Genomic DNA, 24712 nt, shown 5'->3' on the forward strand with positions numbered 1-24712 from the left:
TAAGGAAAAAGTTGATCCATTTTCCATGGTTACTGTTAATATGATGGATGGCCTGTCCGGAAAAGACCCGACCAATAGAAAGAAGGAGTGGATGGTTACCAACAAGACGGGAATTGAAAACTCGACTTGACGATACCAAGCAATACCGGGCGTCAACCCCGACCCAGAGCCCTGGCACCAAGCTAGTAAGTAGCCTTCAGCTACTTACTTACTTACCTTCAATATTGTGTGCTCACCGACCCGAGGGCCTGTTCCCCGGGACCGCCTCCCCCTGTCCGTGCCGCAGTTACCCGTATCTTACCTGGAAGTTTAGTTATCCTATCTTGTAGTAGTAGTTGACTAGTCAATTAGCCATTTCCCAAAGCTCTCTTTCTCTCGGGCTCTTACTAGTGGAGTTAATTGCTGTTCTGTTCTGCTCTTGCTCTACCTCTGCTCTGCTTCTTTTTCCCACTTCTTACTCCGTCACTTATTTATTAGTCTACTTAATTACAACTTTCTTCTCTTTCGCTAACTATCGAAGTTCCCCGTTGTAAGCTCTCAGCTGCGGGTGCCATCTCTTGAAGATCCCACTTATTCGTCTCCCTCTCTTTCACTCTCTCCTCACTGCATTCCCCTCCCTCCTCCCGCATTGTCTCCGCCCGTCAAGTCAAACATGCCACAGCCAGATTCGGAGGAACACATCCAGGTAGATGTAAGACATCCCCTTATTTCCGACAATCATACTTAAATCTATGTGTTTTCTGTTTTTTTTTGCGTGCATCTCCGGTTGTTTATGCAGCCACTCAGCGCTTCGCCTGAGAGGTATTGAACAATCTCACGCGATGCTTGCGGAGTTGTGATTTGATTGTATTGCAATCACCAAAGAGCACCTACTACTTCAGAGTTCTATGCTTAATGCGGTCATTAAACTGACTCCTACAGACAAGCGACGAAGACTCCCTCATAGATGAGCAATCCATCGTCGAATCCAATATTTCAATAACGTCATCCGTACGAGACTACTGTTACGAAAATGGCCGCCGCTATCACGCCTACCGCTATGGGCAATATCCCATGCCCAACGACGAAGAAGAGCAGGATCGCCTCACATTAATGCATCATGCCTTCAAGCTCCTCTTGGGGGGTGATTTGTATCGCGCGCCGATAGGCGAACCCCAGCGCATCTTGGATATAGGCACTGGGACGGGCATCTGGGCGCTGGAAATGGCCGAAGACTTTCCTAATGCGGAGATCGTGGGCACCGACCTGAGTCCGATTCAACCCAAGTGGGCACCGCCAAACTGCAGCTTTCTCGTGGACGACGCGGAAAGTGATTGGGCCTACATCGGCAATGAGCCCTTCGACTATATCCATGCTCGCAGCTTGGGTGGCAGTATCGCCGACTGGGGCCAGCTCCTTCGTCAGGCTTACGAGAATGTGAAGCCCGGCGGCTGGGTCGAAATTCAAGAATCGGAGACCTGGGTGCATTCCGATGACGGAACCTGCAAAGATGCTGTTATGGTAAGGGAGCTGCAGCAGAAGCTGGAAGAGTCGAGTACGAAATTTGGGAGGCGCATGAACATTGCTCCTGAAGTGAAGGGTTACATGCAACGCGCTGGTTTCGTCAACGTTGTGGACGATATCTACAAGGTCAGTCTTTGCAATTCTTTCGGCTTTGGATTCTGCTAATTGAAGTAGTGCCCTGTAGGCACGTGGCCAAAGTCCCCTCGTCTGAAGGAGATCGGACGAGTGGGGAAACTGATTCTTTATGACTCGGTCGAGCCATACTCGCTAGCACTCTGGACTCGTGTCCTGGGATACACCTATGAGGAAGCCCAAGCCTTCGTGAAGAAGGTACATGCGGAGCTTGCAAGTTCCACCTATCATATCTACATATTCTTCCATTATGTGTATGGACAGCGACCATTAGACGGATGATGACGATACGATTAGACTATGTGACGGCCGTGACATGCTTTATGCCTCTACTCTTTTACATTTTTGGCGTCAAAATAGCGGCGGGTACATTATTCTTCTTTATGACGATACCCTCTTTCTGGGCATATATATGAATGTTCTTGATATTCGAGCTCGATGCATATGCATGCTTAATGAATAGAAGTTTCGGTGGGACACAATGTCCTTACATCCACATCCTTCCTCCTTAATTACAAAACACCCACCCCCAATTGCACCCTCTCAACCCTGCAAAGAATACCCAACCCCCTCCCCACTCCCCATGGCCACCAAATTAGCACGCATCTTCTCCGGCCTCTCCCCAATCCCAAAAGCCGCATCCTCGCGATGCACCCAAGCCCCAACCCCATGCTGCAACACCGCCGTAGCTCTCACCTTCTTATCCTCAGACGGAGCATTCAACCCCAAACTCCCATGCAACGTCAGCCTCGTCTCCTCCCCACCCTCCTCCTTACACTTGTACACCCCGCGATGCAAAATATTACTATCATAAAACACCGCATCCCCAGGCTTCAACTGGACAACCAACTGCCCAGGCAACCCCGGCTCATACGGCGCCGCATTGCGCTCCACTTCCGTGCGCACCCGTCTATGCGACCCCGGAATCACAATCAAGGACGAATCCTCACACAACGCCAGATTATACTGCGCATGCGACTGTTTCCCATTCGGACTCTTATCCTGCAGCATCTTCAATTCTTCCTCCGGGGTTGCAGTCTCGGGGATATCGTCGCGGTGCCAACGCAGCTCGAAGTCTTTGGTCTCCGGCGCGACGAGGAGGTTGAAGAGTTCCATTACCAAGGGTTCGGGAGTATCACCGTTGGTGTTGCCGTTGGTGTTGATGGTTGATGTCAATCCCAGTAGTTCCTCCGCCACGGCAAGCACCTTCTCGGAAAAATAGAACTTGGCGAATTCACTCCGTCCGGGCATCTCCGGGTGCAAGAGGTGCTGCACACCCCAGATTCCGCCTTCGGAGGCCGGAGGAGGGGTCGTCGGCCATGGTGGGAATTGCTTCGGTACTGTGCGGAAGTGTGGCCATTTTCCGGTCCGCGTGAGTGTGGTCGCGTGCGTGGCTATGGTGCGGTAGTGGGCGATTTCGTCCGCAGTGAGGAGCGAGGGGATTACTACGAAGCCGTCGCGTTGGAGGGCTGTGAGGTGGGGGGTGGAGGTCATTGTTGTTTTGGTGGTGGGTTGGATTGGGGGTGGTGGTTGAGGTGAGGTGGTTATGTCGGGGTGATGGCGGGGAGATAAGTTAGGCGGGGAAGAAGAGATTGTTCCACTGGATGTGAACTACAACAGATAATGGAATTGAAATTGGGACAATGGTTTAAATAAGTTGTCTTCTATTACTGGTGATTGACTACTGTATAAGGGGGATGTTGTTCCCATTACACAACAATGTGGTATACGCGATGCTACCTTGTCTGTCAGCCACATGTTACCCTTCCACTTGTTCACTTTTGCGGTCTGATAAGCATTGAAGAAATCACTGTTGTGTTAACTAGTACTTGTAGCTAGTGTTATTGGGGTAAGTCTGAGTAATGGGTTCAAGTCCGGCGCTGATTGATTGATTACCCCGCGGCGGGCACAAATTAAATAATCCCTGATCGATCAGTCATCAGGGCGGGGGGGAAATTTAGTGACAGTAAGCTGCACTGACCTTTCATTCCATGGTTACATTGTATGATTGACTAGTGGTTACTAATATACAAAGTTGTATATAGTATATTTTGTTGGCTAAATAAACAGTAATGTCATACACAATGCTTCGCTTTCATTGATTGCTCTCCGGATATTTCAGTCACGATGACTGATGAAAATTACACATTCAGCGCCTACCGAAACAATTCACACAACCAATCCAGTGGCTGGTAAAAGGGCCCACTTTCCCAACATCCGAGAATGACGATCAACAGAGCAAGGACCATATGACGAATGTCTTCACTTGGCAGTCCCGTTCCGATTGTTAGCGGTGACTGCGGTGACTGCGGATGAGAGATCGCAGACTGATACAGTCATAAGTATTTTATGTATGCTGGGGAAAGGTAGTAGTGTTGTGGCTGTTTTTTAATATCTACTGTATGTGTTGATGATTGTAGATACGAAAATCTACCTCATCTCCGTTGAGAAAACCATATCAACAATGGTCAGATGGAGTAATGCCAAGCAAAGCCACCGACAACGCCCATGGCTCCCACTGAAACCGCAATATTACGGAAAAGAAAAACAAACGACCTCGCTTGTATTTATCGTATGCGAATTTTCCAGCTGGCAAGTGTCATCTGAAAAGGTGGCAGGGCTTCATCACAGCCGAGCTGACAGCCTCTAAGCCACCGTCGACCAAATCATATCATCATCGCAATGATCCGGTCTTCCACTGACTCGATGGCGGGGCATTTCAGGGTCTTTCCTTCCCCTCCTCCTCCTCTTTAGATCTACTTTGTATCAATCTAGTTCTAGCTTGGTCACCGGTTGCAGATCGATGACACACAAGTTCATCAAATCACTACTAACGGACTACGTACCCCTCGCTCTCGTGCCGTTTGGACTTCTCCCAACTTGGCCCGCTTTGTCTTTGTCCAACTAGTAACTAGCAGCTAGCAGCTTAGCTCCTTCTGTCTGTTGATTCTGCAGATAAGATAACTCTCGGCTTTTTTTCTTTTTGCTATCTACCCCCCCTCCTTCGCTTCTGCATGCACGTCTCCCACCTCTGCAGCCTGTCGTTCTTCTAGACTCTTTGCTGTCATTACTTTCTCCTGCATCACCCGCAGAACACTACCTACAGCTATGGCTCCGCGAATGAGTCTGGGCACTCACGCCCTGCTCGTTCTGGGTCTGCTGCTTGTTGTCCTCCCCACCCAGGCCTGGGCTTTTGGAGCTGGAAGTATGCTTATACCTGCTTGAATTAGTATACATCATCAACTTGCTAATATGCGCAGACATCGCTTCTATTTCCGCCGTTGAAGGCAAGAACTGGCGCCATGGAGATATCGAGGACATGCTCAAGACCATCGCTTTCATCAAAGGCCACAAGTGGACCTCCATGATGGTCAAGCGCGTGTACTTTGGTAACTGGTTGCGCGATTAGTGAGTATTTCCGCCCTTATTGTATGGTAACCAATGCTGATTGATACCTTGCTGTTAGCTCACAAGCAATGGACGTCGGTACGCTGAAGAGTCTCCCGGCTGAGACTATTCGCATTCTGGTCTGGATTCTGTCCTTCATGACATTTGGCTATGCGACGGCTGAGTTTGAGGTCACTTCGGAGAGGTTGGGTGTTTATCGTCCTGAGGAGCATATTGAGTATGTCGTTCTCCGATCTTTCATGTTTTGTTGAATGTATGCTTATGATCTTATCTGCGCAGTAACCCTAAGGATTATGCCGATAATCAGGATGCTCGCGAGTTCGATCAACGACTGCGGGGCCCTGTGCGCCAGGTCGAGCTGGATATCGACCCCGAAACTGGAATGAAGAACTACATTGCGAACGAGGAGGGCGGATGGGCTACCAGCGCCGCTTACATCAAGTATAGCTTGGCTCGCAGCATTCATTACGGACGCACATATACCCATGGAAGCAAGAAAGGAAACGAGGAAGATCTCTGCGAAGCGCTTCGGTGCCTGGGCCAGGGTCTCCATACGTTGGAGGATTTCGCAGCGCATACCAACTATATTGAGCTTGCGCTTCGTGAGATGGGTTTTCGCAATGTCTTCCCTCACACCGGTGTGGACACCCAGATGAATATCCGCGGCCACCATGTGTTTCCGCTTGTGACTGGAACGTTTGGTATGGTTGATTTCTTTCACTCTGTGCTGGGAGAAGCCAACGATCACTTTACTCAGTCGGAGGTCAACGAGATGGACATTGCGCTCGGAGATGCGGAGGCAAACTCCTCTGGTGGGTCTCTTGGTGCTTTTACTGGTCTTCTGGGCAACATCCCCGGGACAAAGGATCTGGTGGAGGAGGCGGAGGAGCTCAAGCGTCGCTCTGAAGCTCAGGAGTCTGCGAACCGCTCTTATGGTGCTCGTTCTGGTTACACTACCCGCGGTGTCTCTAGGGAGGTTGATGACTACAGTGCTCCGCGTAGTCGAGGATTCGATGACGAGGCCCCAACTTACCGGGCTAACGAGAATGAAAGACCTGGAGAGGGCTCCCAGTCCGGATCAGCTCTACAGGATTTTGATCCCAGCAAGACCATTGCTCAGATCTATCCCATCCTAGAATTCAGAGACAAAGTTGTCCGCAAGCTGGCATCGATCATCGAGAAGATCCCTGGCTTGGAGACAATCGTTGAGAAGATCACTGAGACGTTGACCGTCTTCGTTATGTCTCTGCTGGCACCGTTCATCCGCCCCCTCATCAATGCCGCTTCCAAGTCTTTGCAAGCTGGATCTTCCGGTGTGATTGATGCCTCCGGGAAGCATCAGTATGAGCCGTGGACTGACCCCAACTGCACTGATCCTACCCATTCGCTACTCTCCAAGGATCACTTCTCCAACATTCTCAATGAGCCAGCCGGTCATGTTGCCTCCGCTATTCTTAAGTACGTCGCACCTCGGGTTCTGTACGCTTGGCAGAACCTGGACGTCTCTGATGATCAGGTATTGGAGGACTGTCTGAAGGTGTTCCACCACCCGGCTCTGCGCAACATGAACAACGAAGCCCACCGCACAATGTTCAAAGCCGTGCAGGCCTGGGTTGACTCCAGACCGGACCGTGGTGCTGATCTGAACGATGTTCTCAGCGCTGAGGGAGTAAGACAGGGAAAGAACAGCACCGGCGAGGAAGGGGGCCATTCACACTCACACGGTGGAGGAGGATTTGGTGCTGCAGGACACAGCCACGGATCTCAGCAGCAGCGTCCGCCTCAGCAGCAGCAGCAGCAAGGCTCTTCTCCTCTCCCCTGGGACAAGCTATCCAGCCTTCCCATCCCGGGGATCTCCAATCTCAACAAGTTGAACAGCGCCTTCTCCAATCTGATGGTAGGTGGAGGCACAAGAGGCGAGACTGAAGAAGTCGAGAACCCAACTCAGTATGAATCTCGCGTGGAGTCTCAATATACCACGCATCATCAGTCCTCGCATTATGAGTACAGCAGCTACCAGCACCAGTACCAGAGTCAAAGCCAGAGTCAGTACCATCACAGCCAGGAGCAATCTTACCAACCAGCCCCTCCTCCCCCATCTGGCTTAGACAGCTATGGCGGCTATGATGAATACAATGGAAGTCAGCGGAGGCACCATGGAGAGCATCATCATAGTCACCACCATCATTACCCACCACCTGGTCGCACCCCTCCTCCTCCGGGCCCGCCTGGAGGTTACGAGGAACAGTCGTACAGTTCTTATTCCAGTTATGGACGTGGGAACGGACATAGTCAGGACTACTATGGGGAGAATTATTGATGAATCGCTAGGCTAGCAAGTGTACTACTTATTTTAGCAAGCAATAGACTGATATGATTGATGCCTCTCTCGGAAGCATTCTCCTGACGTAGACATGTAGCATCTAGATCCTTAACACGCCCTTCAGCTGATTCATACCAGTAACTGAAACTGTCCCCTTATAGCAAGAACAATCCTCATTACATACTACATAAAAGAAAATGTTATATATACTATGTTCCTACACACGAACAAACCTTACTAGTTAATTAAGTTATTTACCATACTCAGTCCTCCGCTATCGCTGAAAGAAGACGGAAGATCAGTTCGTTTCCCAGCATTTAGTTTACTTAAAAGTATTAAGTAGTAAGTAATTAATTAATAGTAAGTAGTATTCAACATCTAGTGGGGCAAGGAGGGAAAAAAGCAAAAAAAGAAAGCCCAACGCGGGGCTCGAACCCGCAGCCTTGAGATTAAGAGTCTCACGCTCTACCGATTGAGCTAGCCGGGCTAGTTCGGTGATAGTGTTTTTCTATGATATGATTATGAACCTTTGGAGTGGCTGAGAAGGGAAGATCTTTTAACTTTGGAGGCCATACATAGTAAGCGCATACATAGTAAGGAAGTAAGTACAATTGAGTGCGTGTATTGAAAGTCGAGGGATATCTTTCCGCTGGACTGAATCACATTCGGAAATTATCTAATTGTATGAATTATAATTATCTTAGTATATATATTTGAATATATAATAATGGTTTGCGTCCGCATGGTGCTTTAGGTGGTGGGGAGGACTAAGTAGAGGGGATTATGTTTGTTGGTATTGGTATGACGGTCCGTAATGGTAGATATTCAGCATGCTACTAGTGGATATTGGGTAGATTGTATTGAAGTATTGATTTGAGACACCCGGAATGTCTAGTATATACAATTCAGAACTGAAAACATATGTACAGTGCAACAACATACATGGCAAGGGTGCATCATGATGAGATATATCGCAGTTCTGTAGTTGTGTGCACATAAAGGCATTTAGCCACACCACATATAACCTGCACTTGCAGGTATGAAAGAGAAGAATAACCAGAACCGGACCAGGGCAAAGAACAAAGCAAAGGATATCATTTCACATCATGTCGCAACCATGTATTCGCCAAGCACCGATCATTAACCACATGTATTTGGGCAACCAAGTGGATAGCGAGAAGGAAAGAGTCAAAGTAACAAACGCCGTTACCCTTTTACATGGCACCAATGTAAGGGACGAATGTCGTCTATCATAGTTTGGTCCCCTCTCGTCCGCTATCGCTGAGTCTCCGAGGCCGGAGAAAAGCAGTAGACGGGCCAGCGGCGCTACTTGGTCCTGAGGCAGACGCAGGGTTGCTACTGCCATTGGCGTTAGTTGGACGTGCACCTGCTCGCTGGCCCTGATGCAGACGGGGGTTCAAGAGCCATTGCACCTGCATGCGAATGCTGCCCACGGCTGCGTTGGTGTGCGCCATGTCTTCTTTTAAGCGAAGACATTCATTCATGAGAGCCATGCTAGCGCGGGCGTCTAGATCCGTGATGGCGTTGGAGAGCTGTCCAACCTCCTCGCGGAGAGATTCATGGAGAGAGAGCAGGTAGTTCGTTGTAGTGGCGGTATAGAGGTTGGAGCTGTCGATTTGAGATTGGTTGCTAGTCGAGTCTCGTCGACGAGGGGCGTCGGAATTTGTCGGAGAGTCTTGCTCGGCTAGAGTACGAGTCGACTGGGCTAATGTCGATCGGATGTTGGAAATTCCGTCCTCGAAGATCTCGTTCCGCTGTTGAAGGTGGCGGATAGTAAGTTCAAGCGAATCGAGTCGTGCATTCTGGGCTTCAAAATACGGGCCCATGGCTATCAGTGGACAGGTCTGTTCGTGTGTCGTCAAGTCCGCACGCTTCACCTTGACGGGACAGCCGTATTTTGATGCCGCGCAAGGATGGACAACCTCGGGACAGGAGTCGATGTGTTCTCGCAGTGATTTTCGTAGGACGTTTATCTGGCAGTCGGGACATGTTGTTTTGAGACTCGGGCATAGGTCCTTGACATGTTCCTGTGGCAGGACTTGATTAGCCATGTTACATGGCTTGGGAGCAACATCCATACCTCGTAGTTTTGTTCCGCGACGTACTCGTCGCATCGCAGACAGCGTTGAAGCTCATGCAAGCACCGACCCTCAGAGCTGAGGTCCTTCTTCCGGGTCTTCTTATTGCAAGAGCTATCCGGACACTTCATAAGCCTGTAGCCACAATACTTGTCGACATGAGACTGAATATGCCCTCTTGGTATAATCTCCTCGCAGCCTTCATCCCGAAAAGGACATCGCACTTTGATATCATCACACATATTGAGTAGCAGACGAGGCACGTTGAGGTAGACACCCCTCGTAGGGGTCCGGCAAGTAGGACAGGTGAAGTCATCTCGACCGGGGGAAAACGGACTGGGCGAGAACGCAGTGATGGCAGTATTTAAGCACTTCTGACAGAAGACATGATCGCACTGAAGGCGCACGGGGCGAACGAAAGGGCAGTGACATATCGGGCACATGAGATGGTCATCGTAGCTGGAGACCAACTCCAGTGAGCGCAAGTCGACAACTTCGTCTCGGTCGCAGTTCGCCTCCATCGCGAGCAACTCGTCGAGGGTGATGGATGTCATAATTCTAAACCCCCTTCCCACGCAGGAAGGGTTCAGCTTATATTGTCAAGCCACGGGCTCGTGCGCCGATCGATCCAGTCCTGCACAGGGGGGTGAGTCTAGAAATGAAGGGACCGACCGTCCAGATGCCACAGGGGTCGGATGATGAAACAATAGCACAAAGCAGACGCCCATGTACCTCAGAAAGTTACACAGTGGCTGACACGAAGGTTTGACTAAAAGAAGAACAAAAATTCAGGGGGGAGGGTGGCCGCAGGAGGTGGACGTGAGGAAAGTGAGGCCATTGCGGGGGAAAGCAAGAGAGAGAGGAATGAATGTGGATAACCATGAATGACGGCGAGATATGGGAAATGGAGACGATGGCGGCGGAAGCGGCAGATCTGCCGAGAACGAGGCCCTCTGGGTTGTATCCATTCCATCCACCCGGGCTGGTCCTCTGGCTTCAGCAATATCCACTTCATTGCTCCATCAACTGGCAGTCCCTGCGTGGATGTACTGTACTTCTCCCCCTCCCTTCCCTGTCATCTGCAAGTCGCCGCGGTTCCGACATCTCCGCATTGCCTGGGCTTGACCGACGCTAAGACAACCTCACAGCCTTGTTCACCCTCTCCTCTCTCTCCTCATCCGGCTCTCCCCCAATACCATCCTCACGCACATTCAAACACTATCACATCCCTCTCCGCCATGCCAAACCCTTCACAACTCCTGCTCCTTGCCGATCACATCAAGTTATCGCTCCTCGAACGGCAACGAGCCATCTCGCTCGACCTCGAACCCAATAGCCAAGATGGCGAGATCTCCCGCTCCCTCGACTCCTTGAAAGAGGGCATCGATGCCGTGGAATCCGACTGCGCACGACTAGAAGAAGCCAACGATGAAAGCGCCACCGAGATGAGAGACCAACTCGACCACCTATACTCCCAGTATCGAGACCTGACATCCCAATTCCGCGGCTCGGATGCCGCAGCAGAGGACGATCCCGTCGAGTTCACCAACATCAAGAAGTCATCACCGGACCTGAAACAGCCCGTCCCGCAACATCCCTCTTCCAAATCAGTTCGTTTCATGGACAACGCCGCCGAAGAGGACGATCTCAATCGCCGCAACCTTTTCCAGCCATACCGCGACTCGCCCTCCCCACAGGGCGTCGACACATCCGACATGTCCAACCAGCAGGTCTATGATCATCATGAGCAGATCATGCGCGACCAAGACGAGCAGTTAGACCGACTCGGCGAATCCATCGGACGACAACACCAGCTCAGTATTCAGATCGGGGATGAACTTGAGGGCCATGTTGCATTGCTCGATGACATGGATGGCCATGTGGAACGGCATCAGGGTCGGTTAGACAAGGCCAAACGCCGGCTGGATAAATTTCGGCGAAGTGCGAGTGAGAATTGGAGCATGATGACAATTATCGGATTGATCATCGTCCTCGTCATACTGATCGTCCTGCTCAAGTGATCCCTCTCGTATATGATACTTCTTGTCATGACTTTGTTGTTGTGGGACGGGATTACTACTTCTACCACTACCACTCTGTTGATGATGATCCCCGGGGCGAAATGGCGTTATTTGCGTTGAATTGGAGTTGTCCATACTACTAAGCCATCGGGTTGGTGGAAGGGATTCTGTGGCGTTACAATAGGTATATTTGTTTGCAGCTTTAACACTTTTACAGTCCACCCGGCATCTGTTTCGAATACACTATATATCATTCCTTTGAATTACTCTATAGCAGACTCAAATACAATTTTCCTGCTTTTGATACCATAGTATAGAAGTAGTAATATATCCCTCAGAAGTACTTCGTACATAGACAGCAAATGACCCATCATATCACAATCCCAACAACTCGTAAGTAAGCCAGCCAGCCACCCGACCGGGAAAAAACAACAGACCACAACATGAACAAAAGGATAGCAGTTTCATTTCATTGCAATCTCAGAACCCATCCCTTAAGTAAGAAGTAAAACACAATTTATTGAGTCTTGTTCACGGGCCCATCCCTATTCGGCAACCCTTTCGTCCGTTCCTGCATGGCTCCGAAGTTGTTATCATCACTGTCTACTTCGCCGCGATCGGCCTTGACCTGTTCAAATGGAAATAAATACATTAGCATCGTGACTCTTTTTTTCTTATTAGGAATCTGGCAATATAACTTGAGGAAAAACTTACCGACGCCTCACTATCACTAGCGATTTCCTGCTTCCATTTAGCCTTGCCTTCCTTGCTGCTCTTTACTTGGTCGTGTTTCTCGGCCTCGTAGATGTTGGCGAGGTCGTCGCGGTCTGGTATTGATTTCAATTATATTAGAGGATACTTCTGGCTGGGAAGAGTTGGTGGGCGTTATGGACTGGACTGGACTCACTGTGATCCGATTCCTTCAAGCCTGGACGAGGAATGCTGGTGTGGAAAGCTGCTGCTGCAGGAGAGGTGGTGGTGGTGTAGGCAAAGGCAGGGCGGGAGAGGCGGAGGGTAGATGCGCGGATGGGGGTGAGGAAGGACATTTTGGTGGGTGTAGTTGTAGTTGTAGGTGTTGTATCTGGATTGAGATTGATGGTGTTGTTAGTTAAATCTCTCTTAGATTGAAAGCAATGGATGGTTGGTCGAGGATGAGGTAGTATACTGGGAAGAAGCTATCTTCTTCCACTCCTAACAACCACCTTTCCGATAAATTGTGCATGATAGTGTACTTACAATTCTCAATAAGTATTCTCAGTAATCCCAGCGATGGATATATGATAGAATGCGTTGATAAGTGACAATCTTTAGATGTAACTGGATGATAGATAGATAGATAGATAGTATCCAAAGCAAAAGATGGATAGCGGCGGCCTTATGTACTTTAAATCATTTCCCTCCACCAAGCGAGAACTCCCTTCCAGCTGCCAATCATCAATTCCAGGGAAAAGAGAGTCCCGTTCGACCTCGGGTGAATCAGTTGGCAGCCATTACTCAATGCCAGTTTTGACGAATTGCTGGCTGTAGTAGCGGTGACGTCATGGAGTCTGATGCGTTTCGGGACGTAGTCTACGGAGTAAGTATCTCCATCATCCGTTCTATTCTACGGGGTAGATGTGATATCTTTGGTTAGTTTATAAAGAGACTGTTTTCATTAGTATAGTATCTGCTTATGCTGTTTCTGTAGTATTGATCAAGAAAGGGATTCAAACGGTGTTTTCGGAGAAAATGTTTCTAGATGCAAGAGACTTCAGTGTCTTCCAGGTTCGACGCCGCAAATCAAGGATATGACATCACGTACTTTGACCACTCCTCCTATGCCATGACAACCAGATAAGTAGGGGATCACCCACCACATGAGTAGGAAGACGACTATCTTAATATTCTACTGCTTTCTCATCATTTGAATGTATTTGCTGCATCAGATGCTCTCGATGCTTTGTTTCGTGAACGTTGTGGTTTGCTTCATACCCGTTTCGGGGCCTATGAATATATATCCGCCTGGGCCTCTACACAGCATCGAGCGTCGACCACTCAACCCCAACCACAATACGGCAATCTGATAACCACTATTTCATCAAAAGCTAGCCGTTGCGATAGCAACCGTTATGCTCTATTGCCCCTCAATCTGCAACCTGCATGATACGATATCACCCCAGATTATGAGGTCATGTGGCGGATTTCTACAACGATGCAATTATCACCAAATTACTATCATCCCTACTTCTACTGCTGAAAAGTCTCACGACTGAATGGAGTCCAAAGCTAATTTCACAACTATGTATAGGCATTACCCCCCATAGTTCCAGCCAAAAAGCGTATAGACAAAGGAGATATGGTAAGAGACGGAATACCCAAGAAGCGAACAGAATCAGGAAGATCATACACTGCATCACATTCTCCGGGAGTCCCCAGGAGTCGAAGAACATGACTTTAAGTAAAACATCCGAACGAATCAACGTGGAGGCGAACAGAAGCGAATTATGTCGTCAACTGACAACTCCCATCAAGACAGTGGTCTATCTCGCGAAAGAAGGCGAGTGTGACCCCCAGAAAAAATCAGGAAATAAAGAAAAACTCCTCATCCAATCCATGGATTTTCACAGCCAGTTGACCTGAAAAGTAACAAGCACCGCGTGTCACCAATTCCCCAACCAACCCATATACATGGTATAACAAACAGAATTTTTCAAGAAATGAAAACATATGCGAAGTGTAGGTCGAAACCAGCCAAACATCCCAAACAACTCAGCAAAGCCCAATCAATGCAGACGTATATATCGTTTCCGCCTTTCTAAATCCCTGAAAAGCATGAGAAAATGATCCATCCCACCCAAAAATGTGACAAAACACCAAGCCGAAAAGATGAGGTATAACCGCCAACAGCAAATCTGGCATAGCCGCCGTGGGAAACCAAAAAAGCAACTCCGGTCCATAGATGCGCGCCTGAATGGCCGATCGCCGCGCTTTCTATACATCATCGCGGCCAAAACTCGAGGTCAAAGCACAAGGGTTTCCCTAACCGTAAGATAAAAACAAGGTATCGTTTAAGGTGGAATGCAAAAATCGAATATCGCAGGCGCCGTCGCTCGCAGGAAGCCGAAAGCATCAGTCTAGGTATAAGTTGCTCGAGTCGTCATCGAAGTAAGGTGTATATACAGAGAAACACTGGTTTATCCTTTGCTGTTTTTGCGCTCGTGAAGCCAAAAAAGGAGAAGGGAAGATCAGTCGAATCGTAAGAATGCGATGGCCGTGTCGAACAGAAAGCAAAACAAAGCAGTAACAATTATAACCCGCGGTTAGGGAGCCCGATGATGCAGAAGCCGAACGAACGTGGTGAACATGCTATGAGCCTAAGTGGCCCTTTGCCGAATGGAGCGGCGACTTGCCAGTATCGCGGTCCTCACCACCGACGCTGGGCATTCTGCATCGAGGCCGGGGAAATCGACGTGGGCGGGCTCGTCAAGGTCATGCCAGTATTGGGGTTGACGATCGGGATAACCTTGCGGGTGCGGACTGCCGACGGTTGCTGGAAGTTCACGTGATTAAGATTACCGCTAACCCCTGAGTGAACATAGGAGTTGCTGGAGGCAGGAGACAGGGAGATGGAGGGAGTGACCTGCTGGACAGGCTGGATTTGGTGCTGGAGAGGAGAGGTATCGGGAGATCCACTGGAGAGAGATGACCGATCCGAGGAAGCAGAGTGAATGGAGTGCAGCTGTAAATCAGGGGTCAACAAGCTGTTCCATTAAAGTACGGGGTCGGCAGCCAAGATATCCGTAGTACGAACGGCTGGAGAGAGAGAGGGAGGGAGTGCTAGGCTGGGCTCGACAAACATACATCATCTTCTGTCAGGAGACTGGGGCAAAACTCCAGGTCGTCATCCAGGTCAAAAGACCGTCCAGCTTCGAAACGGGCACGGAAAGCAGTCACAGCAGGGGCCTCAGCAAGCTCCCTCATGCTCTTGACACCTCTGAACTGGCGCTGAGCATTCTGGGCAGCCATCTTGGGTCCCCGACGGGAACGACCCCCATGGTGGTTGTTTGAGTTGGCCATGTGGGCGGCAGCACCGTGGTGAGGGTGTTGCTGGTGCTGGTGCTGTTGCTGGTGACCGTAGAAGAACGTAGACATTTTGTTGTGTGGTTGTGGCGAAACGAACGCAACAAAAGGTAAAGCGAAGTTATATCGGTAGGAAGGGTATGCTGAGGAATTCGAGGGCGGATATAAACAAAGACCAGCGCTCAGGAATCCCGACAGTATGCAACTCCGGACGGACTAGAGTAACAAAGAAAAGAGACGGAGTAAGGTGGAAGAATGACAAGCGGTCGGACGGAATGCAGAGTGCGGAAGCAGGAAAAGCGGATTTGAAATAAGGAAGAAAAAGAGAAGATTGTGGGAGTAAAGATGGGTAGAGAGATAATGGGAAGTGAATGCGAGAGTGAAAGTGTAAGAGATCGGGGGGCGGGCGAATTTGCGATTAGTGTTGTGGGATGGGGAATCATCAACGGATGGCGGGACAAGAGTTGAAAAGAAGACCGGGAGCGAGAAAAGAGTCGCAGCGCCCGGAGCGGACGGAGGCGAGAGACTGAGAGCAAGAGGGGCTGCAGTTGTGATTCGACTGGGGCTGAGCAAAAGTGCACGTCGGTGGAGATCCGCAAGGGAACATACGTGACCCGTACTTACCACACACACAGCCTTTTCCTACCGGTGGCATCCACGAGTATGGAGGGAGTGAAAGGACATTACTGGTTACAAGTGGTTCCCTCGCCGAGGCGCCTGTAAAGTATCCGTGGTATCGTCTGTAAGTCTGTAACATCCTAGTCCCAGATTTCCCGCGCTAACCTGGTCACGCACCCAGTTTTAGGGCAGGGTGAGGACCAACCAGACCCCTGTCAATGGATCCTCAGTGGCAAGTTGATGCCCCGATACCCAATCATATCCCCCTGTAGTGGGCTCATGGCAGCCACCGTCAGTTTGGCCAATAGAACACCGATTTTGACTGCTCTAATCGGCTACTAAGCGGGTCTTAGTGACGTCGAAAGGAAGTGATCTAGTCCCCTTCAGGAATGGAACGGCGCACCCTCTCCCTTGACGCCTAATATATGGGTGTCCTCGATCTAACCGTGACGAGTGCAAGCGGCTGTCGGATGAAGACCGGGTCTCAGCCTGGACTTTAAGGCTGTATTACCGTCATGAACAGCCCATGAGTATTACAGATGATGGTGCAATGATGCCTACTTACATACATTCATTAATTGTATGATGCAGACTGCCGTTAGATAGAGAACACTGTCTGTACAGTCCTGTGGATCTGCACTGCTAATGGAGTATCAATCGATCCATCTCGCCCACCAGCGGATGCATGGATGATGACGATGGCAATGGCAAAGAACATCGTGGCAATGCTCTGTAGTGGTTCTCTCTCTGTGTTGGGTCGTTTTCAAGGTCACCAGGAGGATCCTTCCCGTCGTACCTGTACCTCGTCAGGTATCGAACCCCCAATCACTTCGTGTTCAGAAAGGGAAAAGGGCAGGTAAGACTGGAGGGAGTACACAGTAGTAGTATGTGGCTCCCACTTCCGAAGACAGGCATGCGCTGGCAAGCAGGCAAAATGCCCACTACGACACCTGCGGGTAATGATTTGCAAAAAATGTGGTGAGCCCCACCAGACTAGCTACCCTCTTTTTCGTTGCTGTTATTCTCGGTACCTTTCCCTTGAACCGTGCCACTTGGTCTCGTCGGGGCGCTCCTTTTCCATTCTAAGCCTACCTACTATTGCCGTTTACCCATCATCTCCTCCCCTAATTTGTCTTCAACTTTCAGGGAGAGGCGCCCTCCTTAGAGTGGGCGGGCGGGACTCGGGCCATCTTACTTTGTCTTTTCCCCCCAACCATTGAAGATTGTCATTAACTAATGAGATTAATAACGGGCAGCTCCTGCCATGGCCACCCTTCGACGGCTTCGACAAGTATTCCATAACAGAAATTAATCCTCCACTTCAATATCTGGATCTTCTCCATTTTGAGCGGATAGTCAGCTGATACTATTGTCAGTAGTACTTTCGGACCAGAAATATATTACGGAATAGTAATAAAATAACAAATGATTTTCTCGTTTTTCTCGTTTAGGATTTATGCCCATATAGGCACTGTTTGTTTTTGAGTCCCTCCTCTTCAGTATTGTTCATCTCAAAAATCAATCAGGTACGGAGAACGCCGTCAACAAAGGAACCGAATCTTGAACTGGGCTTGGCTGCTCTGCATTGTTAAGGATCTGCTCCCTGTCTTCCCATCCGTCCACATGGGGCAAGCGCTACGACCACTGCATGGCCCTGCACCTTCCTCCATGCAGGCAGCAATGTAGATTTTAGTATCCTCCGTAAACCCATCCGCTGTCACGACACATAGGTGTACTTCATTATCTACAGTACGTACTCGTTTCCAATAAACGCAGAACAAGTTTGCGGTCTGTCTTCCCCGACGCCTGGACCCTCCAGTGCACACGCTAAACCCAGGGGTTGAAACGCCGTATCACTGGTCAACGGTAGCGTAAATGCAGGATGGGGATGCATCTAGGGGAGGAGGAGGGGGGGAGGGAACAGACCGGTAGGAATGATGGCGGCTACTGGAACAGCCATGGCAGCATAATATATTATGGATCGGGCTTAGAACGCATGCTAGCAGGGTCACAGCTGCTCCAAACCTGCAGACTACTGCAGGATGCAGTCCCGAGGGTAGGTAGGAGGAACGTACACACTCTCAAGCGACCGTGGATGGAATGGGGGCGCTTTCTTGTCTGCACAAGCGATTGGGCATTACTAGCCATGGATGCCAGAGTGGTATTCTCACACTTTACTCTCGTGTCCAAACCGTGCTAAATAAACCTGCTGAGAAGCCAGCCCCCCATGAGACATGATTTCTGATCCCATTCGGCAAGATAATGTCCCTGCTAAGATCTGACCACCTCACCGCCCTTTCGGTAGATGGGGAATGCAACGCAGTCTGGAGTTGCCCCTCTCGGGACCAGGAACCTTGTTGTATGATCTTCATCTCATGATAGGTGCATCTCGATGCCCAAGGCAGGGGCGCACTGAGAAAAATCCGGTAGAGTCACTGGATCATGCTTATGGGGATGATCCATACAGCAAGTAAGTTTTGCCGATAACTACTAGGGACTAGAAAGTAGCCTCGAGGCATCCGATGCCGCTACTAACTATGATCGGACTCTTTCCATCCCTGCCGTATGTATGGTATTCTTGGTATTGAATTGGTATTTCTCTTTTACCACATTTCATACAAACACCCCTGTTGGGAGGAATGTCTTGCAGCGCTATGAAGAAAAGGCCTAGATACACAGCCCGCAACACGGCCTGGAGTGTACACAAGTATACGTACATGGCTTGATGGGCGGGGGGCCGTGAAGCGGGATCTGCTGCACTCCAGACGCCATTTCCGGAATATTTGTTGATCTCGCCTGTGTATAGGACGATAGTCTCTGTCCATCCGTCTCGGGGGGTACTCTCCCCTCAACAACAAGACTGGAGTTGTGCGCAAGTGTATCTCCGCCCACATACGTACCCCGAAGCAAGGGATATGAAACACGATCTTCCTGCCTAGTCTGGCCAACGGTCTCAGGAAGCGCCCATGTTGCATTAGAGGTGTCCAATAAACGACATCATATCCTTAGTTGCTGAAAGGGATCTGAGTTGTAGCGTTCATGTGTGTATGGATTTATCAGCGAAGCAGAACAGAGTGCATGGCTGAAGTGGTACCTGTGTCACGCCTGCAAACGGGAGAGTAAATTGAGATTATTCACGGGTCAACTCGGACTGAAACTCAATTGAAATAGCTTTCCACTTTCGAGGGATAAACCTTGTAAGCCCCAGGCCAAATTGTCAATACTACTACTGACTGACTGAACTGCGTGATCGGTTCCCCGTGCAAGATTGATTCTCAACTAGTGGTAGAGTAGATAGAGAGTAAAAAAGCTTGAAGATTACATACTACATTCAACGGATATACCCGATACATCCATCCACCATGAGGATCTCGTAGCATAGCCTACTACAATCTGACAGAATTAGCGTCACACAAGAGCCCGTTTTAAGCTAACAAAGTGGTCACTATCTAAATCACGTACAGTACTTACAACACAGTCGGATTGACATCCACGCACCCAAGCATAACATACATCCCTTCGATCCTCCACCCTCCATCCCTAGCTACTACGTAGCTATGTAGTCGACCACCACATGCCAGAATGCAAATTCCCCACGCATTCCAGAATCTTCCTTTAGGAACAAACAAGGACTTGCATACACACATACGTACATACATACGCTCATTTACAAGGATGTATGTATGTATGTATGTAAGTAATAGTTAGAATTAGATACCATCGGCATGCAACAAGGGCACTAGACTAGTGACTGCGTAAACACTACTGCAAACAGCTAGCTAGATAGACTTACCTTGGTAGAACTGAAAGTCAAATCATACATGCCGTTCAACATTGGCTTGCTTACTGACTCAAGAGGGAGGAATTTCACATTCTGACAGCTGGGTAGGACGTACTGTAGGCAGGTACCGATGCAGGAGGAATAGGTAAATGGCTTCTATTTGCTATTGTTTGCTATTGGGTTCTTACGGATCTTGTTGGTTGTGGGGATTTGGGAAGCTTAGTTGATGGGTGAATTGTGATCTATATGGTTTGAGCTTGGGTATGTGTCAGGGAGTAGCACTTGAAGGGGGTCTTGTATGTCCGTGGAATAGTGTTGCTTGCATGGATTTCATGGCTTACAGGTGGAATGAGTAGTACTGTGCGTCATGTGTAGCTGTTGAAGGCGGTTACCGACATGCGGGATATTCAGTCTGGTCCGGAGGGAGGACGGGCGTTTGTGTCTCTGAAATCTCTTTGTTCGCTATGATATATCTATAGTACCTCAATATATTCTCCATGGCATCCACTTGGACTATGCGATAATGCAACTGACTTGAAACAATCTGCAACCAGCCGAAACCCGAAATATGGATCTGAAAATCAGTATCGCTCGCGCATGACATGCTTTCGTAATGACATGACTGACCCCCTTGAACGCCGCTTGAAAACCCTATGTATGTGCATGAGAAATGTATGTTTATTTGTCCAGGTTCTTGCTCTTCACCATCCGTCCCAGAAGCTCTTTGCAATGCTTCTCGCTATATTGCTCCCACACCTCGTACAGCGACACCAACTCTTGAGTACACTCTATGACGGCTTTGATGTCCACCTCGCTCTCGGCAAGCCATCCTATAAGTCGCTGAATGCGGGGAGGAGGGCCGTTGCCGCCCTTCTCTCCCAATGCGGCCAGAATGTTCATGCCGCCATCGCGCATTGCGCTGGCTAGTGGTGCTGCTGACCCGTGAAAGCTCGTTTGGCTGGGCTTGAAGACCACGGCGACGATAATCGCCATGACAGCGATGACGTGAGGCGGATATAAGAGCGGCAGGTCGGTGAGATAGTGGTCATTGATTACAGACCACGCGAGAGCAACTTCATCTGACGTAAGTGACAGCTCGGGTTGAAGTTCGGATAATGTTCGATATGGGTGGTGCACAATAAGCTGAGAGTTCATCTCCGATATCAGAGAGAACTCGCACTCTCCTAGTTTTGAAACATCTGGGGCAATAAACTCTGTAGCCACGTCAGCGGGAAGCGCACGGGGTGCATATATGCGAGTGATCCGTACCTGGCCAGAGACCTCTAGCCTCTCCAACGACAAATCGAATATGTTGAGGGCATTCTTCCATTTTACAAGCCAGATAGAAGGCAGTAGTGACGACAAGATACGGGTTTGTATGTCTAATCTCGTTCTTGGTGTAGAACCTCTTGACATAGACTTGCGCTGTCGCAAGTGCTTGTTGTCGAGTAGACATCCGTTTCCCCAGTTTAATGAGTTCTGTTGGCCTGGTGAGCTTGGATGCCCACCGATATAGGGTATGTACTATATTATCTTACGTTGACTGAAATAGATGTTCAGCAACCTTTGATCCGGCAAAGGAAACTGACTATGAGCGACCATATCACGCTCTCTAAAGTTCTCCCGAATCTCCGCCAACTTCTCTCTCGTGAAGAGCCAGTGTCGGCGTTGAGTTGATGCCCAGTAATTAGCAGCCATTGTTGGGTGTCTAGCGGGAAAGGGGTATCGGGTGGGGGATTAATCTAGTATAGAAGAGGTAGCAACAGCCACCATAGTGCTTTTCCCTTTGGGCCTAAGAGATGCTGGATGGGTACAGATTATCCAGTTGGCTTTGGGCATCCGAGGGGGCTGTGGACGTGTGGCTGGTGTGGTATACGACCCACTGGTTCAGGAGAGCTGGAGGGTGTTTTGATGAGGGGAGCAACAGCCTGAATCAAGCAACACACACCCCTTTTCAGCAATCGGAGTGAAGATGAGGTTTGATGTTGTGCAGGTCGGAGATGGGACTCCGAAGGGGCCGAACTGGAGGCAAGACTGAAAGGCGGGAGTGAAAGGCGCCTAAACGGGAATAGCCGGGAGATTTGGGGACGACCGGGCCGGGGTCTAGTTTTCTTCCGGTTCATGTCGTAAGGAAAGCAAATCATCGCGCCTGGATTTCTCACGGCTGTCGGCCTCACCCCAGCTGACCTTGAATCGACAATCATGAACGCCGGATTAACACTTCGTTCATAATTTCGCCCGCCAGTGATTTTCGATGCCCAAATTATTCACTCACCTTCACTTTCTGCCCTGCTGCGACAGGGAAACTCTCCTCTTCAAACCCGCCGACCCCTCCTTAAAAAAATAATGACGCAGTTGTGATAAGAATTACTTTTCACCGAACATGGACACTGGCGAGTCGCAGAAAGAGCGGGACCAGAGAGTCGACCAACTCTGGCAGCGCTTGGATACCAAGGGTGAAGGTCATCTTGATTTCAATGGCCTAAAGAAAGGACTAAAAAAGATTGATCACCGTAAGTCACGATCATGACATGATCCCGTGCGGCTCGGTGCAGATGACCTGACGGCTTGAGATGCAACAGCACTCAAGAATGCGGACCCTATGTTACGCGATATCATCAAGGCAGTGGATACCAACGGGGATGGCTACATTGATTATCCTGGTAAGATCATGCGTCGCACTCCCCCATAGCGTCTCATATCCTCCTTAGTGTCACTGGCTATAGACGCCAGTCGTTTTTCCAACCTAATATTCACCAGAATTCCGGACCTTCGTGGATCATACCGAAATCGGCCTCTGGCAACTGTTCGAGAGCATAGACCACAATCATAACGGCGAGATCGATAAGAATGAGCTCAAGACCGCTTTTTCGAAATCCGGGGTCACGGTCTCCAACGCAAGGCTGGAAGAATTCTTCGCGGAGGTCGATAGCAATAAAGATGGCGTCATTTCGTATGCAGAGTGGAGGTACGTACTATAGCGGTCAGCTGAAGGTGTCCGGAGTCTCCAGCTAATGACCTGTTGGTATCCAGGGATTTTCTTCTTTTCCTGCCGGCCTACTCGTCCTCAAACCTCCGCGCTGTCTTGTCATACTACACCGCCACGGGAAATCTTAACCCGGAAGGAGATGTCCACATCAATGATCTGCAGGGCTTAGGTACAGACCACTCGTTTCTTAAACGTTATATCTTGGCCTTACAGAACCTCCTCTCCAACGTTTTCCCAGTGCACATTTTGACACTCTTGATTCCTTCAGCCTACGCGGAAGCCCCCGGCGTGTCCAAGGTTGGGGTCGCGTTTGAGGATGACTCTACACCCTTAGACAATGACCTGGAACTGGAGTGGTTGCCCATACCCAGGATCGTCGCCATGTGGATGTCCTTCCGATATTATGAACAGAAGTTGACCGAAAGCACTCCTCAATTAGGTTACTTCGTTGCCGGTGGTATCGCAGGCGCAGTGTCCAGGACAGCGACCGCACCCTTAGACCGACTTAAGGTCTATCTCATTGCTCAGACCGGCGTGAAAACTTCAGCTGTCCGCGCAGCGAAGGATGGCGCACCTTTGCGTGCAGCGGGGAAGGCGTCGAAAACCCTCGTCGATGCTGTGAAAGATCTGTGGCGTGCGGGCGGTATCCGGAGTCTGTTCGCAGGTAAGACTCTTAGTTAAAGTATGTTATGACATATTTCTCACTTTCACAGGCAACGGTCTGAACGTTGTAAAAGTCATGCCCGAGTCAGCCATCAAGTTCGGTGCTTATGAAGTGAGTTAATCGCTCGATGCAACTCAGATTTATATTCATGTGACTGACGTGCGACAGTCTGCAAAACGTGCTTTCGCCCGCCTGGAGGGCCATGGTGACCCCAAACGCCTCATGCCTGTATCGCAGTTTCTGTCTGGAGGTTGCGGTGGAATGGTCGCACAGTACGTCGCAGTAGCATATTTCAATCAAGGTAGCCGATCTAACGCATATGCAGGTGCTTCGTCTACCCTCTTGATACTTTGAAGTTGTAAGTCATATCCTCAGTCATTGGTCTCAGTCGCTCGTTCTACCGAACTAACTTTCTATTAGTCGCATGCAGTGTGACACCGTCGAAGGTGGCCTGAAGGGAAACCAGCTCATCGCAGCTACGTTCAAAAAGGTGTGGTGCAAGCACGGCCTACTTGGCTTTTTCCGTGGCTTGCCTCTCGGTCTTGTTGGCATGTTCCCTTACGCTGCCATCGATCTGTCTACTTTCGAATACATGAAGCGAGCCTTAATAGCGCGGAAAGCTCGCCTGAACAATTGTCATGAGGATGACGTGCCCCTGAACAACTTCACCACCGGAGCGATTGGCGCTATGAGTGGAGGATTTGGTGCTTCGGTTGTCTATCCACTCAATGTTCTCAGGACGAGAATGCAAGCCCAGGGCACCGTTCTGCATCCCGCGACCTACAACGGCATTGGAGACGTCGCTCGCAAGACTATACAGACCGAAGGACTGCGTGGCTTCTATAAAGGGCTGACGCCGAATCTTCTCAAGGTCGCACCTGCGGTGTCCATCAGCTATGTCGTCTATGAAAATTCGAAGCGGATGCTCGGGTTGAAATAGACGGCTTCAGCAAAACAAGTCTCGGGGCCTTGCCGCTCAGAGACAAAGTTGGCTGTATTGATGCCGTGGCTTGGAACTTTACCAGTTGTTTCGCCATATTCTCGAATTTCCTTCTACTTACCACCGTTTTTAGACATTGCGTTTGAGATACCCATAAAGCCCCCACGGGCACATC

The 24712-nt window shown here is 49.6% G+C and overlaps 12 protein-coding genes and 1 non-coding gene across 13 annotated transcripts; 5 read left to right on the forward strand and 8 right to left on the reverse strand.

Moving 5' to 3' along the window:
- The first annotated feature begins 373 nt into the window (after positions 1-373).
- Positions 374-2048, forward strand: BO88DRAFT_88482 (class I SAM-dependent methyltransferase). Its single transcript, XM_025713227.1, has 3 exons — positions 374-691; positions 922-1629; positions 1678-2048. Exons 1-3 carry the CDS (start codon positions 653-655, stop codon positions 1915-1917), a joined length of 987 nt encoding a protein of 328 aa, XP_025560625.1. The 5' UTR covers positions 374-652; the 3' UTR covers positions 1918-2048.
- On the reverse strand, positions 1924-3508 carry BO88DRAFT_88486 (phytanoyl-CoA dioxygenase family protein). Its single transcript, XM_025713228.1, has one exon. It carries the CDS (start codon positions 3127-3129, stop codon positions 2179-2181), a length of 951 nt encoding a protein of 316 aa, XP_025560626.1. The 5' UTR covers positions 3130-3508; the 3' UTR covers positions 1924-2178.
- Positions 3509-4260: 752 nt separating this feature from the next.
- BO88DRAFT_406507 (Het-C domain-containing protein) lies at positions 4261-7427 on the forward strand. Its single transcript, XM_025707166.1, has 4 exons — positions 4261-4840; positions 4896-5043; positions 5102-5260; positions 5323-7427. The coding sequence occupies exons 1-4, from the start codon at positions 4744-4746 to the stop codon at positions 7361-7363; spliced, it is 2445 nt and encodes an 814-aa protein (XP_025560627.1). The 5' UTR covers positions 4261-4743; the 3' UTR covers positions 7364-7427.
- A 353-nt stretch (positions 7428-7780) lies between these two features.
- On the reverse strand, positions 7781-7853 carry BO88DRAFT_t204. Its single transcript has one exon. It is a non-coding gene; the product is annotated as a tRNA-Lys (tRNA).
- Positions 7854-8616: 763 nt separating this feature from the next.
- Positions 8617-10257, reverse strand: BO88DRAFT_467055 (putative TRAF-like signal transducer; the record flags this gene model as incomplete). The annotated part of the gene is made up of 2 exons (XM_025711491.1): positions 9468-10257; positions 8617-9360 (listed from the first exon to the last, which is right to left on the reverse strand). The coding sequence occupies exons 1-2, from the start codon at positions 10017-10019 to the stop codon at positions 8617-8619; spliced, it is 1296 nt and encodes a 431-aa protein (XP_025560628.1). The 5' UTR covers positions 10020-10257.
- BO88DRAFT_406509 (syntaxin family protein) lies at positions 9879-11788 on the forward strand. The gene has a single exon (XM_025707167.1). The coding sequence runs from the start codon at positions 10350-10352 to the stop codon at positions 11484-11486; it is 1137 nt and encodes a 378-aa protein (XP_025560629.1). The 5' UTR covers positions 9879-10349; the 3' UTR covers positions 11487-11788.
- Positions 11789-11914: 126 nt separating this feature from the next.
- On the reverse strand, positions 11915-12832 carry BO88DRAFT_436935 (uncharacterized protein). Its single transcript, XM_025709592.1, has 4 exons — positions 12609-12832; positions 12394-12567; positions 12201-12313; positions 11915-12114 (listed from the first exon to the last, which is right to left on the reverse strand). Exons 1-4 carry the CDS (start codon positions 12706-12708, stop codon positions 12004-12006), a joined length of 498 nt encoding a protein of 165 aa, XP_025560630.1. The 5' UTR covers positions 12709-12832; the 3' UTR covers positions 11915-12003.
- A 1344-nt stretch (positions 12833-14176) lies between these two features.
- On the reverse strand, positions 14177-14696 carry BO88DRAFT_88638 (uncharacterized protein). Its single transcript, XM_025713230.1, has 2 exons — positions 14576-14696; positions 14177-14432 (listed from the first exon to the last, which is right to left on the reverse strand). The coding sequence occupies exons 1-2, from the start codon at positions 14593-14595 to the stop codon at positions 14249-14251; spliced, it is 204 nt and encodes a 67-aa protein (XP_025560631.1). The 5' UTR covers positions 14596-14696; the 3' UTR covers positions 14177-14248.
- A 33-nt stretch (positions 14697-14729) lies between these two features.
- On the reverse strand, positions 14730-15802 carry BO88DRAFT_88607 (DUF4452 domain-containing protein). The gene is made up of 2 exons (XM_025713229.1): positions 15327-15802; positions 14730-15204 (listed from the first exon to the last, which is right to left on the reverse strand). The coding sequence occupies exons 1-2, from the start codon at positions 15615-15617 to the stop codon at positions 14890-14892; spliced, it is 606 nt and encodes a 201-aa protein (XP_025560632.1). The 5' UTR covers positions 15618-15802; the 3' UTR covers positions 14730-14889.
- A 968-nt stretch (positions 15803-16770) lies between these two features.
- Positions 16771-17075, forward strand: BO88DRAFT_406511 (uncharacterized protein). Its single transcript, XM_025707168.1, has one exon. It carries the CDS (start codon positions 16862-16864, stop codon positions 17021-17023), a length of 162 nt encoding a protein of 53 aa, XP_025560633.1. The 5' UTR covers positions 16771-16861; the 3' UTR covers positions 17024-17075.
- Positions 17076-20300: 3225 nt separating this feature from the next.
- ssn8 (cyclin-dependent protein serine/threonine kinase regulator SSN8) lies at positions 20301-21944 on the reverse strand. The gene is made up of 3 exons (XM_025707169.1): positions 21483-21944; positions 21214-21423; positions 20301-21158 (listed from the first exon to the last, which is right to left on the reverse strand). Exons 1-3 carry the CDS (start codon positions 21640-21642, stop codon positions 20623-20625), a joined length of 906 nt encoding a protein of 301 aa, XP_025560634.1. The 5' UTR covers positions 21643-21944; the 3' UTR covers positions 20301-20622.
- BO88DRAFT_406513 (uncharacterized protein) lies at positions 21344-22386 on the reverse strand. The gene has a single exon (XM_025707170.1). The coding sequence runs from the start codon at positions 22065-22067 to the stop codon at positions 21762-21764; it is 306 nt and encodes a 101-aa protein (XP_025560635.1). The 5' UTR covers positions 22068-22386; the 3' UTR covers positions 21344-21761.
- Positions 22328-24537, forward strand: BO88DRAFT_345230 (calcium-binding mitochondrial carrier protein; the record flags this gene model as incomplete). The annotated part of the gene is made up of 8 exons (XM_025703287.1): positions 22328-22457; positions 22527-22607; positions 22705-22912; positions 22978-23597; positions 23647-23708; positions 23766-23869; positions 23923-23955; positions 24018-24537. 8 exons carry the CDS (start codon positions 22328-22330, stop codon positions 24535-24537), a joined length of 1758 nt encoding a protein of 585 aa, XP_025560636.1.
- Positions 24538-24712: the final 175 nt, after the last annotated feature.

Source organism: Aspergillus vadensis, assembly GCF_003184925.1.
Source record: "Aspergillus vadensis CBS 113365 unplaced genomic scaffold BO88scaffold_19, whole genome shotgun sequence".
NCBI classification, from domain to species: Eukaryota; Fungi; Ascomycota; class Eurotiomycetes; order Eurotiales; family Aspergillaceae; genus Aspergillus; species Aspergillus vadensis.